General features: G+C 36.6%; 1 protein-coding gene across 3 annotated transcripts; it reads right to left on the bottom strand.

Annotated features, from left to right (window-relative positions):
- Positions 1-594: 594 nt before the first annotated feature.
- Positions 595-13956, bottom strand: LOC108208855 (uncharacterized). 3 transcript variants are annotated; one of them, XM_064088060.1, is made up of 13 exons: positions 13751-13956; positions 13576-13646; positions 12478-12637; positions 12303-12373; positions 10701-10813; positions 8285-8367; positions 7011-7176; positions 6483-6527; positions 6289-6348; positions 4831-6201; positions 4122-4476; positions 2168-3989; positions 595-1643 (listed from the first exon to the last, which is right to left on the bottom strand). In XM_064088060.1, the coding sequence occupies exons 7-13, from the start codon at positions 7117-7119 to the stop codon at positions 885-887; spliced, it is 4521 nt and encodes a 1506-aa protein (XP_063944130.1). In that variant the 5' UTR covers positions 7120-7176; positions 8285-8367; positions 10701-10813; positions 12303-12373; positions 12478-12637; positions 13576-13646; positions 13751-13956; the 3' UTR covers positions 595-884. The 3 variants fall into 3 exon arrangements, 2 of the variants coding, with proteins under 2 accessions (XP_063944130.1, XP_017234916.2); XM_017379427.2 differs by having other exon boundaries at positions 8299-8367; positions 13751-13954; XR_001804440.2 differs by lacking the exons at positions 2168-3989; positions 4122-4476; positions 4831-6201; ... (1 more) ...; positions 6483-6527; positions 7011-7176 and having other exon boundaries at positions 1506-1643; positions 8299-8367; positions 13751-13939.
- Between the last annotated feature and the right edge of the window lie 110 nt (positions 13957-14066).

Here is a 14066-nt window from a genome sequence, read left to right as displayed (position 1 = left end):
TTTGAAATTTGACTTTATTAAAAAATATGTAATCATTTTAGAAGTTAATTTGTAATTTTTATATTACAAGTTTTATATTGAATAAGTTGTAAATAATGATAAATTTGGCAAAACCAATAAATTGGAAGTTAATTTTCGCTAATGCAAGTAACTTGTTATTTATAAGCAGCATGTCTCCCGATGCTGCGGGTATGTAGCTCAACTTACTTGGAGTCCTCCACAACAATGTCCTTTAGAGGTGGGTGAACACCTACTTCCTCTAGAAGTCTAAACTATTCTTCTGTCAAACTGTTTTTTATTTGGGCATAACTTCTTGCAGTGGCCCGGTTATGAAGCTTGACTACCCAACTTCATTACCATGAAGTTACAGTAAACACGTTTGAGAGAGTTGCGGATTTAACTCTGCATAGTCTATAAGTTTGACAAAGTGCTGTAAAGTAATACCGCGCTTTTGTACAATCCAGATATGCGGAGGGACACTCTTTAATTGTCGTTTGGCATTATGGCAAGGTTTATGTGTGTGTGTGTGTGTGAATTCAAGGGCAATCAGCGACAAATTTTAGGTTAGGTTCTGTACTATAATTAAGTGGGATGTCAGCTCAAATTGAATCTAATATAGTGAATTAGGAAATCTACATCACAGAGATGATTCTTATGCACGAACGCAGCAATAGTATATAGTATCATCTACCCATGTACTGTAACAAATCTAATCTAATGAATTTAAAGATTAGATTATTAAGTAGTTGATTTCTTCCGCTGGGTGCTTTTGTAGTTGATCCGCCTTAGATGAACCATAAGGAGCAGCTATTTACAAACTCTGTATTTGTAGTTTGTTACTCTGGAAAGTTGGAGGATGCTGAATTTAAGTGCCCCAATCAGAGTCAGTCCGTAGGGACAATGTTATTGAAGATTTCCTGGTACACAACATTCTTTGTATAGCCATCACACATGTCTTCTTCGTTGACGCTGACTATTTTTAAACCAGATGGCGAAGTCACTCTTGACACGGCGACGTACAGTTGTCCGTGGCAGAACACTGGCTTTGGCAAATATAGCCCCACATTTTTTACTGTTTGGCCCTGACTCTTGTTGATAGTCATTGCGTAACACACAGAAATTGGGAATTGCTTCCTCTTCAGGACAAATGGCATTGTTTTGTCTGCAGGTGACATACATATTCTCGGTATATATGTTTTCTCCCCAGTTTTGTTCCCAGTTATGATCATCCCCTCTATGACAAATGGGCAGCACTGAGTCACAATAAGTCGGGTGCCATTACACAATCCTTTCTTCGGATTAAGGTTCCGTAGAAGCATTATGGGAACTCCAACTTTTAACTCAAGTTCGTGGTTTGGAACTCCGCTGAACTTAAGAGAATTGAGGTATTCTGCAGGGTATAGAATCTCATCACCCTCATTAGTCGATGACCCTTTGCAGATAGTGTCTGAGCTTTTGTACACTCTAGAACTATTGGGTAGCCTTTCCAACACCTCACGATTAATCTTGTCGACATACTCATTCAGTGGTGTCAATATTGCTCTGTCACGAAGGTACTCGAGGGAACCATGTCCCTCATCAAGGTCTTTGTATATGTGGTCAACAATAGCCTTTACAGGGTCACCGGAGTAAGTCACTTGCACCTGGAAGGGGATTATGGTATAAGTTATCTTGTAGGGCGGCTGGCAGAGCTAACACATAAAGTAGTCACACAATGTGAAGTAGTATAATGTAAGGTAGGTTAAGCATGTCAGTTAAATATTAAGTAACAAGTAATTGTTAACTAATGAGCCCTTATAATTATATTGGTTCTATCACATAGGATCTTATACAATTTCACTCCTCTGGACTGCACCTTGCAGCATATTTTATATATATAACTAATAATAATTATGGTAAACAATGTCTGACAAAATATCTTTGCCCATTATAACTTTTTCAATGGTGTTTCAAGTATGAAACTTAAGTATAATTGGTAGGACAATGTGTCGAAATCAATTATGTATTGCAGACAACATTTTAATGCAAGAGAAGTTATAAATGTTATGAGATGCGGGAAAACAAGAAAGTTAAGATGGAGTTAATTTAGTGTGGATGAAACTGGAGCTTGCATCACTAGCGATGCTGTATGAGGCATATAATCCTTGACTGAAACCAGGAAGCATACCTCCTTTGGGATGTTGATCCAGGTCGAGTCATCTCCATCTCCAAGTGTATATGTTTGTTGCACTCCATTTCCTATTCTTAGAATCCAATCTTTGAAACTCAAAAATGTTCCATCAACTGTAACCGGTGGAATATTTTTTTCCAACCGCATATTCTCTTCCATAATGAAGACCTTGCAATTTCTCCATAAAGAAGATTTACTTATACTGGCTCCGACTATACCTTCTCTTCCTTCCTTGGGAACGACAGGCAGAGTCTGCCTGAAATCTCCACCAAGCAACATGGTTACACCCCCAAATGGCATTGAGGCCGCATTCGGATTAATTGTGTGTCGCACATCACGAAAACTTCGGTCGACGGCTTCAAAAATAAAACGATGGGTCATGGGAGCCTCGTCCCAAATGACCAGGCTAGCTTTGCATATTAATTCTGCAAGATGAGTTTTTTTCTTTATCTCACAAGTACTCGTTTCATTTATATCTATTGGTATCCTGAAGCGGGAGTGGGCCGTTCTTCCACCCTCTATTAGAAGGGAGGCAATACCAGATGATGCAACCGCCAACACGATAAGCCCTTCACTCCTCAATTTGCTTATAATGGCCGACCATAAGAATGTTTTCCCCGTCCCACCATGGCCATAAACAAAATAAAAACCACCTTCTCCCAGAGATACAGAATGGACCACCTTGTCAAAAATCAATCGTTGCATGTTGTTAAGGCAATTAACAAGTTTAATTGCCTCGACTTCGAGCTCCTGTCGATTGTACATTAGTTCCTCAAGGAGTAGTTGATTTCTGAATTTAGATGTTGAATCCCTGGGTAACTCCGGCATGCCTGGGAAATTGGCCAATGATTTTCCATGCTGGTTGAGCAGGTTGTTGATTGCCTCTAGAGCGAACGCTTGTTTATCACAATCAGCAATTACGAGCGTTGGGCAATTTAACAATTTTCTCTGCGTGTATTCAACATCATCAGCTAGATCCGACCAATGTTTTTCCCACAGCTCTAATGGATTGCTGACTTCACAAAATAACAGCATAGTCACAAATAGCTCCCTTAGTTGTGGTGCGGATGCGAAGCTCGAGGCTTCGTCTAAAGCAATATGCCATTCTTTGTCAGACTCTAAGAGGCCTCTGCGAAAGCATGCCTCTTTGTATGTTGGGCAAACAAACCCCTCGACTGTTCGAATATCCTCGAAAGATGTTGCGCCTATGACATGGTTCAGCAGCAAGCGCATGTAGAACCTTTCACCACTTGCAGGGTGTGCATACACCATACGGCCAACAACATCTATTTTTTGCTTACGACGAGCCCAGTACTTTCCAGCATTATCCCAACGATACTTTTTTGGATATTTGACATATGTCAGATCACGGCCTGCCTCATCTCTGCGATTGTTCAATAACCATTGGACAAACATGCTTGCATCTGGTCGGAATCTTCCGAGGATTTCTGGTAATGATTCATTATCTTGAAATCTTACTTCCTGTTCATCCTCTAAATGGAAGAATAGGCGCTGCACATATGGTTCTCTATGGTGTATAGGAAATCCAAAGATGCGCCAAGAAGCTTCAGCTGCCGAGAGATATCTACATGAAAGGTAATTTTTAACCTCATCATATTCGACCTTCCTGGGTGTGGCTGTTGGTGGTTTAGTGTTCTCTAAGTTTTTGTTCACTCGCTCCAGGACCGCGGTAACTTTATCCGGGCCTTTACCAATGTACTTGAATAAGTATTTAATTGATTGCGCACGATTGCAGCGTTCAACATTGATGTGAGCTTGATACTTCACAAGCAAACCGCGATTGTAGGGGACGACGTGCCTATGAAAAAGCAATTGAGGTCATCTTGGAACGAGTGCATGTTGATTGGAACAAAATTAATATATGTATGTTGAACAATATTGCTTTCATTTAGCAAGGCATGACATATGTAAGGATGTAGTTTTGTGTAACCTGTTATCTAGCAGGATATTGTTACATTCCACCGTTCTTCCATCATCCCTCCGGCGATAGGAGGCATATCCATCAGAATCTATTGTAGTACTACTTGTGTAAGATTTTGGATAAAATTTTGTGCACTTTCCTTCAGCCATACATGGACATTTAGGATTTGCTGCTCCACATGGCCCATGCATCATCAGTTGACTAACTGCCTCATAGGCTACCTTGTCGTTGTCTTTGTCAGGGATCTCAGCGCTAATTACGGAATCAATTTCTTCCGTTGACAATAATTTGTCGTCATCAGCAAGCCAGAGGACAATATGAGCATGTGGGAGTCCACGTTTTTGAAATTCGATTGTGTAGACAACTGCATTGTAAAGAATTTAGTGCAGTAGATGTAGATTAATATGTGTTCAACTGTGGAGATTAATTTGTGTTCAAGTAAGCCTTAACAAATAAATATATCAATATCAACGCATACATTGGTCTATATGCTCAAGCTATATGTGTACTTCGAAAGTGAGTGAATACACTAATTCAATATCTCAAGATCCATTAAACCAATCCTAAATCAACTATCAAAAAATGATTATGCATTATGTGGTTTGTCAGAGGAAGATATGTCAATGATGATAGACCATTGCTAATATAAACCTAACTCTACTTTCACATACGAGTAGAAGGCATGTCAGCATGAGAGGTCAATGTTACGAAAAGGCACCTGCAAGGACACGCCCCAATACATCCTTTTTCATTAAATCTGACATCATTGCATCAAGTTTTATCTTGAAAACCCGGGCGACAATATCAAGGCGTACAGAGGCATCAGTGCACCCTGCATCTGCTACTGCGCGTTCTATCTCCGTCCATTTTGGGTTACAAGTGAATGTCACAAATAAATCAGGATGACCATATTCTTTACAGACGGCCAATGAATCTTGGTAGTTCTGTTGCATATATCTAAAACCACCTGTGAAGCTAGATGGTAGGACTATACGCTTCCCAACTTCAGCTGCAGACACATCTCCATGGCTATAGCTGTCAACAAGGTTGTTATATAGCTCAGACCTAATTGTTGATTGATGCGTTTCCACCCACCTTAGCCGACACCGCTCAATGCAACACCATGCATCAACTACATACTGGAGGAATAATCTACCACCCATAAGTAAGGTATGTCCCTCAGAAGACCGATATTGTAGTCTAAATGCTTGGTATTCTCTCATGCTCACTGTATTATCTTTGTCCCGAGCTTCGTTTACATCACCACTATATTTAATTCCTAGTCGATATCCGTCTTCTCCACGAGGGAATAAGAGAGGGTACTGCAACGACATATAGCATGGGTGTAGCTCCGTTATCCTCTCCAATCCCTTTTGTCTGTAGTGTACAATAATATCTCTTTTTGTGCTCAAATCTTCATCAACTGCAAGGCCAGCAAATTCATAATCATTACTACTCGGAAGGTTAACAAAACGCCCATCAGTGGTTCTACGTTCTAGCAGCCTTAGTTGAACAGGTATTTGTTGCGATAAAGGGTAACGTTCACGGAGTTGCTTGAAGATGCCGACCAGAAAATTGTCTCGAGTTAGCATATGTAACAGGGAAGCAACTATATCAGGATCGAGCGCATCACCGCTACGAGGGAATCTTAATCGCCAATCTATTGCTTCTTGGCCATCATACATATAGAACTGAGCAAATTTCGGAGTGCATCCATCTGGTGGCAACAGGGAACCCATACCATGGTACGTATCGTTATGCACACGGAATACATACGGTCCAGAACCATTATTTATACTTTCATCTACATTTCCACCAAATGAGCACAGGGCGAAAATATTGTTATACATACGACAATTCTTTTGGAACTTGAGAGCCCTGTGATCGGTTCCAGTAAGTAGTGTTGCCAACTCTTGGGGGGTTTCCTCTAGTAACGGCAATTGAACCTTTCCTTTACCACAACATATCGAGTATGCTTTAGGGCCAGCGCCGCCGTGTTTACCCGTAAACTCTGCAGCCCAAACAAGCGCGCCACAACATCCACATACCTGATCCTGGGCACCAATGTCCAACTTTGTGCTGTTGGTTGCTAGACATGGCCAACATAAGTCAACGTTATTGTGATATTCACTTTATAAAGGCATAATTAGGTTTTATCACATATACAAACACTTGCCAAAATCTGCCTTTTTCTTGTTGATGTTGGTACGTCTTCGCGGGAACTCGGATGCTGAAACTGTTATGCATAAGAGCGTTAAACATGACTTCCCCTAGATGGGTACGAAGGATTGGGACTGGCCTCTGTGACAATTAATGATGGAGGTCTAATGTAAAAATGCGGAAATGGATGCTTTTCAAATGACACTGTACCTGCACTTCTGGGCTTCAGCAGAATAGCAGCTGTATTGGTGGCCACTGAACGAATGGCAAGGGCATAAGATTTAATTTCCGTAACGAAGAAAACTGTATTATACATTCGATTACGAAGAAGGTAGATCTTAATTATATGTTCAAATGTCGACCATGCTTAATTATTGTCTGAAAAAGAGTAAGAGTCAAAATTTTCTGATAAGGTAGTTCACCACTTAGACATGGGTTTCATATTAAAAGAAAGAAAGCAAATGGGTTTTTTAATGGGTAATCATTATATTGCCCGATGACAATATTCAATGAGAGCACACTTTTAATCATTATTAAGTAACATGTTTTTAAACTTCAAGACCTCTTTAAACTATGACTAAGTTCATTGAATGAGCCCATAACATAGTAAAAGCCATCTAGCTAGTTCGTACCAGTAGTTTCATGTCCAGGCATCATGCAATTGGGGCCTTAAATGCCTCTATAGGGAAGTGTTTCAAGTATGGAAGAGGTCGGGACAAGGGCATGCTTTAGATTTACCTTCTGTATGACGAGCATTGTAGCGTTGTCTAGCTAAACGACGTGCTTCCAACACATCCTGTGTGACTTCAATTCTAGGTCGCCCTCGCTTTCGTGTGGTCTTTTCCATGTATAGATGACTCCTTTCTAAAGCTATCTGCCTTCTTTTCGGCAACAGCACACCCCCCTTATAGGATGGAGCAAAATATAATGGATCAAAACACTTTGATTGCGAATAAAGAAGTAACAATAAAAAGCTTCTATCCGTGCTCAAGCAATCCTAATACTCGAAACTTCAAAAGGAAAATACTCAGACATTATTATATAGTACAACACAATTATGTGGTACAGCACAGAAATAAAAGGTATCCTCTCCCTACCGAACGACAGATAAAAAGTTTGGCTCAAGCACCATCTTTAGATCCTTTTAGGCTTCTGCACTTTTCTTCAACATAATTATACTAAATTCTTTTATTAATTTAAAAATATTCACATATTCTTTTTATTACTAATTGGAACTAAAAATTTACCCCAGATATTGTCGTGTATGTCATCGCTTGTTTTATAAATGTAAGTTTGTAAAAAATTGTAAATTTAAATAGATTTAATATATGAATAAACATATTTTTATATAAGTAAAATTATGCCGATATTATATTTCTTTTAATGCTGAGTATACAGAGCGAACAATTGGGAAGGCTTGCTGACACAAAATTGAGTTCATTGATTAACATCATGGAAGAAATTTAGTTAGGTTTTTGGTCAAACCTTTTTACAACAGTGAATATTTATTTATTTATTAAACCATAATTACAAGTATCATATGCATATATGGATTAAATTTGAAATTATAAAATATTTAATTCGATTTAATGAATAGACATCTACTTATATATATAACAAGGCAACTAAAGGCAAAAAGTATCAAGGAAATAGCTGTGAAACGTCTGATATACCCTTACTCATCTTATAATTACAAAAATACCAGCCAAAAATTCATTTAATTTATTAAAATTATTAAATGTTATTGATTGCTCTAATTACACATAAAATAATGACATTAATCACGCCTATCATCTTACATTAAAATTTCATTTATAAAAGTATCACTAACAAATTTGTGGCTACAAAATATTAGAAGTCATTAATCAAGCAATTAATTCATGTAAATTTTAATCAATTAACACAAAAAATATTATCCAAACCAAGAGACTTCTCTACTAAATGATACATGATTTATTAGTTATCTAAAATCGGAGCAGACATGAGGAATGCAGAAAATTAGGGTATAACACCTGATGAAACTTACTGCAATATTAATGTCAGATGCCTTTGTATTTCTAGCTAACGCGGCTTGAGGACCTCAGTTCTCAACTTCCTGTACAAGGGAAAAAGCATTAGAATTTATTTGAACACTTGCAAATAAAATTACATGCTAAACAAAATATCAGACTCCTAGTAAGTTAACAAAAATGCCCCAACTGTAAGTATTGTATAGTGAGGATAAGCTCAAACCTAGATCAGTAAAGCATTGAAAGTATATCTACACATGCATACAATTATGATATATCAGATTTTTATAAGATTCATGTTGTGCATAAATGAAAGGAATTTCATAAATTGTGTTGTGCATTTGTATCATTAGTTTGGAGGGTTTTTGGGAACACCTGCAAATATTTTTCTGTTTATCTACTGGAATTACGGTAGTAAATCTGGTACTAAGAAATTAATAAAGGGAAGATACATTATGTTTTATTGAGTGACGGTTACTAAAATTCTTTAAGTACATTTCTGGGATAGTTTTCACCATTGGGATTCATGCTAAATGCAGTTCTCGATATCTAGATGTATTGAAATAAAAGATGTTGCTGTTGAGATTTGAGCCATGGTTGGTTTCATCTGTTTTCCATTGCTAATCAGAATGTTTCTGTTTGTTATCAAACAGTAGCTGCTACAGAAGCAGGAGAAGATATTGCCGTGTCTAATAAAGAGACTCTAATTGCTGGTGGCCCATTTGTCCTTCCTCTTGCACATAAGCATAAAGTAAAGATTCTTCCTGCCGATTCAGAGCATTCTGCAATTTTCCAGGTATGCTGGCTCAATCGGTTTCATTCTAATTGTGCTGCTCACTTTATGAATGTGAATGACATTACCATGCTCGGTGTATTGTTATAGCTTAGAACACCACGTTGCGGATGATTGTTAAATTTACCGGTTATAAGGATTTCCTTTAACATCCTTTGAACATTGCTTCAGTGTATTGAAGGATTACCAGAAGGTGCTTTTAGGCGCATAATATTAACCGCATCAGGTGGAGCTTTCAGGTATAATTATGAGTTTGTGTTGACATGTTTGCATCCCCAATTTATCTACTTCTAATGTTAAAATGGAATAGAAAGATAAAGTTTAGTAAATTATTACTTATAGTAAGTAGTGGTTAGCTTCTTTCACCATAATATTATTTACTTCCTTCACTTTTAGTGTTCGCTTCCATTGAGGAGACACCTTAATTCTATACACTTTCAGGTTGATTCAGTCTCTATTACTAATAATTAAGAAATTAAGTTGGTCCATTAATAATTAAGTTGATTGTGTTTAACTATTGAAGGTATAAAGCCTCTATTATTAAAATATATATAGCTGCCTACTTGAACTCTTGCTATTGTACAGGTAACTCTGTAAACTGATCAAGGGTGGTATAATGACTTCAAACATATGCATTATGATTCATATTGTCCTCCCGACCCACAAATTAGGGAGCACCTAACACAAATTGGCATTGCTTATATTGTACCTTTTATGGACAATCCAGCTTTGTCATTGGTACACCATTTTGGCAGCGAGCATGGAGCCGGTTATTTTCACAACTTATTGTTGGTTGGTGATACTTGATGCTATATGCTTATGTACATCCTTATTTGCATCAAACATAGTTTAAGTATCTACGTCGACCATCCTGACTATCCATCGTTACTTGCTGTAACATGATCTTGTATACTTGTTGCTTAGTTGGACATTGTGCCCTGGCTCTTTATTACCTTGCTTCATTAAGCAAAAATGCCTATAATCATACTGGAGATATGAAAATCAAACTATGGTTTCTCCTGCCTTTCTAATCCTAAGAGATATGTACTTATTACAAAAATATATCCTTAAGGGAACTTTGCGCGAAACCAAAAACGTGACCCATTGTTATAGCCTTATCCTAATTTCAAATATAATTACCGATAATTGTGAGCTTTCTTAAAGTGTACTTATGTTTCAGATATTATTATTCATTCCATATTCCCTATTTTTGGATTTAAAACTTGATTTAGCATACATATTGGACTTGCTCAAAAGCCAAATAGGTTCATGCACAAAAGTAGCCATTTCTGAAGTTTAAGTAAAACAAAGCCATGGCTTCACCTCGCTATCCTCTCCTCCTCTTAACACTAGCTTTATACACTCACACAGCTTTACAGGGTGAGAAAAAAAAAAGGTCGAAAATCGAAACCGAGCCGAAAAACCCAAAAACCGAACCGGAAAAAATTGTAATCGACAAAAAACAGAAAATCACAGGAATTGCTGAAGCAAAAAATATATATGTTGTAGGGGCCAGAATCCTAAATATCAAAAAAAAAAAAATTGGTATAAGAGATCCAGATGGTTGGAGAATATCCATCTCCTCATAATTATAAGAGATTCAAGATAAGGTTATTGTACACATACCTTACACCTGACATGAAGCCACTAGTCCAATCTTGTTTGTAGCACATCAACCTTCCTTTAACATCATTCTTGCTTCAGCGAAACGGAACAAAGCTCTCTTCAATTTCTCCTTCCTATTGCAAGTAACTCAAGCAAGTAAGCAACAATAATTTCACAATGCCAAAGATTTTCTTGATTCTGAATCTTTCTTCTAAAGCCTTATAAAATATGATACCAAACAAAAAAGCCAGTCCATTAAGAAAAACTAAAACAACACACCACATCATGCATATAAAAACAATGACTGATTCAAAAATTTCAAATCAGGAAAAATAACAAACTTACAATTCTAAAGATGAACAACAAACCTTTTCCCTTTCTTTTTCTAATTCTAAGGGAATGTATGTAATATACACACAGAATACCTAAACAAGGCCTCTAAAATTAAAAGCTCAAAAAGGGTAATTTCAGAGTAGATTCAGAATGCTAAAAGCAAGCTACAATGTGGGTCTAAAGGTAGAAAAAAGGAACTTTACTTGCAGACCCTGAACAGCACAAACTTAAAATCCAAAGTCTTTCTTAAATAAATTCAAACTTTTTAAATATTTTTTATTCTGAATTCGATTCTCGCTCACTCAGAACTAATACCACTCCGAGAGCTTAACCATAATGGGCTCATTACAGATAGATAAACAAAATAGAAAACAACCTCAGAAATAGTTGAATGATACAGTGCATACCAAATTATAAGCTGCCTGAAAAGATGAACAGCTGGCTACTTGCAATAGATTTGAGTTTAGTACTGGTCTAAATTTGAATCACTACTATTCACTGATCCAAATCCTTTTAACATTAAATTATTATTACTTTTATTATTTGATGATTTTGTTAATGTTATTAAAGATAGATTAATTAACATTAGAATATAATTAAAACAACGATTAATTATAAATTAAATTTTGTAATACATAAAATTTCAAAATACATAAAATATCAACAATTTATCAATCTCTAAAACACATATAATTTCCCAAGTATCTAACAAAAAAGCAAGTACATAACAATTCACTGAGCCATGAGTCGTTTATATTTTTGTGATCTTAAAATTTACGGAATTCACCGAAACACATGAATACAGAGACGATTTCCTTGAATACCGGAAACATAACCGAAACACATGAATACGGAGACGATTTTCTTGAATACCGGAAACATAATCAAGGCTATAACAACTTTCTGAGCCACATATTCTGACCTTTAAATGATATCTGAGATGCATAACATATACCCATATGTACACATACACACATTTTAAATAAGGGAAGTGAAACCCCTAAGCATTACCCTCAGTAACTCAAATAAAGAGTCAATTTTTAATCAACAAAATCAAAATAGGATAATTCCCAAAAAACCCCGGATCTAAAAGCATAAATCTTGGTGAACAAAACCCCCTTTAAACAGAAGAACGAATATTAATTAAAGCATTGATCACAGACCAAGAAGAGGTGCAACACATTTAAAAAAGCAGTGAAATGAAATAAAAGAAAGGGACGGAAATGCAATAATCTATGAAGCAGCGAATAATTGAATAAAGAAATTGGATTTTGCTGATAAAGATTGTACCTTTAAAATAAAAGGATGAAGCAAGGGAAGCGAAAGCTACTGGAGAAGGAGAGTGATGTTGTGTTGCTAGCCTGGAGAATAGTAGTTCCTTCTAGGTTAAAGTTGTGTGCGTACGAATTTTGTGATGCTCAAACCGGTCAAAAGATACAATTAAAAGTTAGAGGGAGAGAGAGACCTGAGTTTCGCAAGACTGCTCCTACTCCGACGAGATTTCGTGGTGAGCTTTGTGGGTTTCCATCACAAGGGCACAGGCACAATGACAGGAAGAATGGCACGAGAACAGCTGCGGAGGATCGAGGAGGAAGATAAGAACTTGTCCAAATGCGTGGGGAGCACTGCAGAGTAATTGGGATAATTAATTGCATAGGAGTAATGCGTCATTAACTGTAATTTGCAGGGGTTATAATGTAATTTTATACTGAATAAAATTGATCACAGTTCCCCTATTAGATATATAATAGATTTGAATCACTACTATTCACTGATCCAAATCCTTTTAACATTAAATTATTATTACTTTTATTATTTGATGATTTTGTTAATGTTATTAAAGATAGATTAATTAACATTAGAATATAATTAAAACAACGATTAATTATAAATTAAATTTTGTAATACATAAAATTTCAAAATACATAAAATATCAACAATTTATCAATCTCTAAAACACATATAATTTCCCAAGTATCTAACAAAAAAGCAAGTACATAACAATTCACTGAGCCATGAGTCGTTTATATTTTTGTGATCTTAAAATTTACGGAATTCACCGAAACACATGAATACAGAGACAATTTCCTTGAATACCGGAAACATAACCGAAACACATGAATACGGAGACGATTTTCTTGAATACCGGAAACATAATCAAGGCTATAACAACTTTCTGAGCCACATATTCTGACCTTTAAATGATATCTGAGATGCATAACATATACCCATATGTACACATACACACATTTTAAATAAGGGAAGTGAAACCCCTAAGCATTACCCTCAGTAACTCAAATAAAGAGTCAATTTTTAATCAACAAAATCAAAATAGGATAATTCCCAAAAAACCCCGGATCTAAAAGCATAAATCTTGGTGAACAAAACCCCCTTTAAACAGAAGAACGAATATTAATTAAAGCATTGATCACAGACCAAGAAGAGGTGCAACACATTTAAAAAAGCAGTGAAATGAAATAAAAGAAAGGGACGGAAATGCAATAATCTATGAAGCAGCGAATAATTGAATAAAGAAATTGGATTTTGCTGATAAAGATTGTACCTTTAAAATAAAAGGATGAAGCAAGGGAAGCGAAAGCTACTGGAGAAGGAGAGTGATGTTGTGTTGCTAGCCTGGAGAATAGTAGTTCCTTCTAGGTTAAAGTTGTGTGCGTACGAATTTTGTGATGCTCAAACCGGTCAAAAGATACAATTAAAAGTTAGAGGGAGAGAGAGACCTGAGTTTCGCAAGACTGCTCCTACTCCGACGAGATTTCGTGGTGAGCTTTGTGGGTTTCCATCACAAGGGCACAGGCACAATGACAGGAAGAATGGCACGAGAACAGCTGCGGAGGATCGAGGAGGAAGATAAGAACTTGTCCAAATGCGTGGGGAGCACTGCAGAGTAATTGGGATAATTAATTGCATAGGAGTAATGCGTCATTAACTTTAATTTGCAGGGGTTATAATGTAATTTTATACTGAATAAAATTGATCACAGTTCCCCTATTAGATATATAATAGATTTATAAATTAAAAAACAATTCATTAAAA

The sequence above is a fragment of the Daucus carota genome, chromosome 2, assembly GCF_001625215.2.
Source record: "Daucus carota subsp. sativus chromosome 2, DH1 v3.0, whole genome shotgun sequence".
In the NCBI taxonomy this organism is placed as follows: Eukaryota; Viridiplantae; Streptophyta; class Magnoliopsida; order Apiales; family Apiaceae; genus Daucus; species Daucus carota.
The sequence above is the reverse complement of the archived record's forward strand: the minus strand, read 5'-3'. Positions and strand labels throughout refer to the sequence as shown.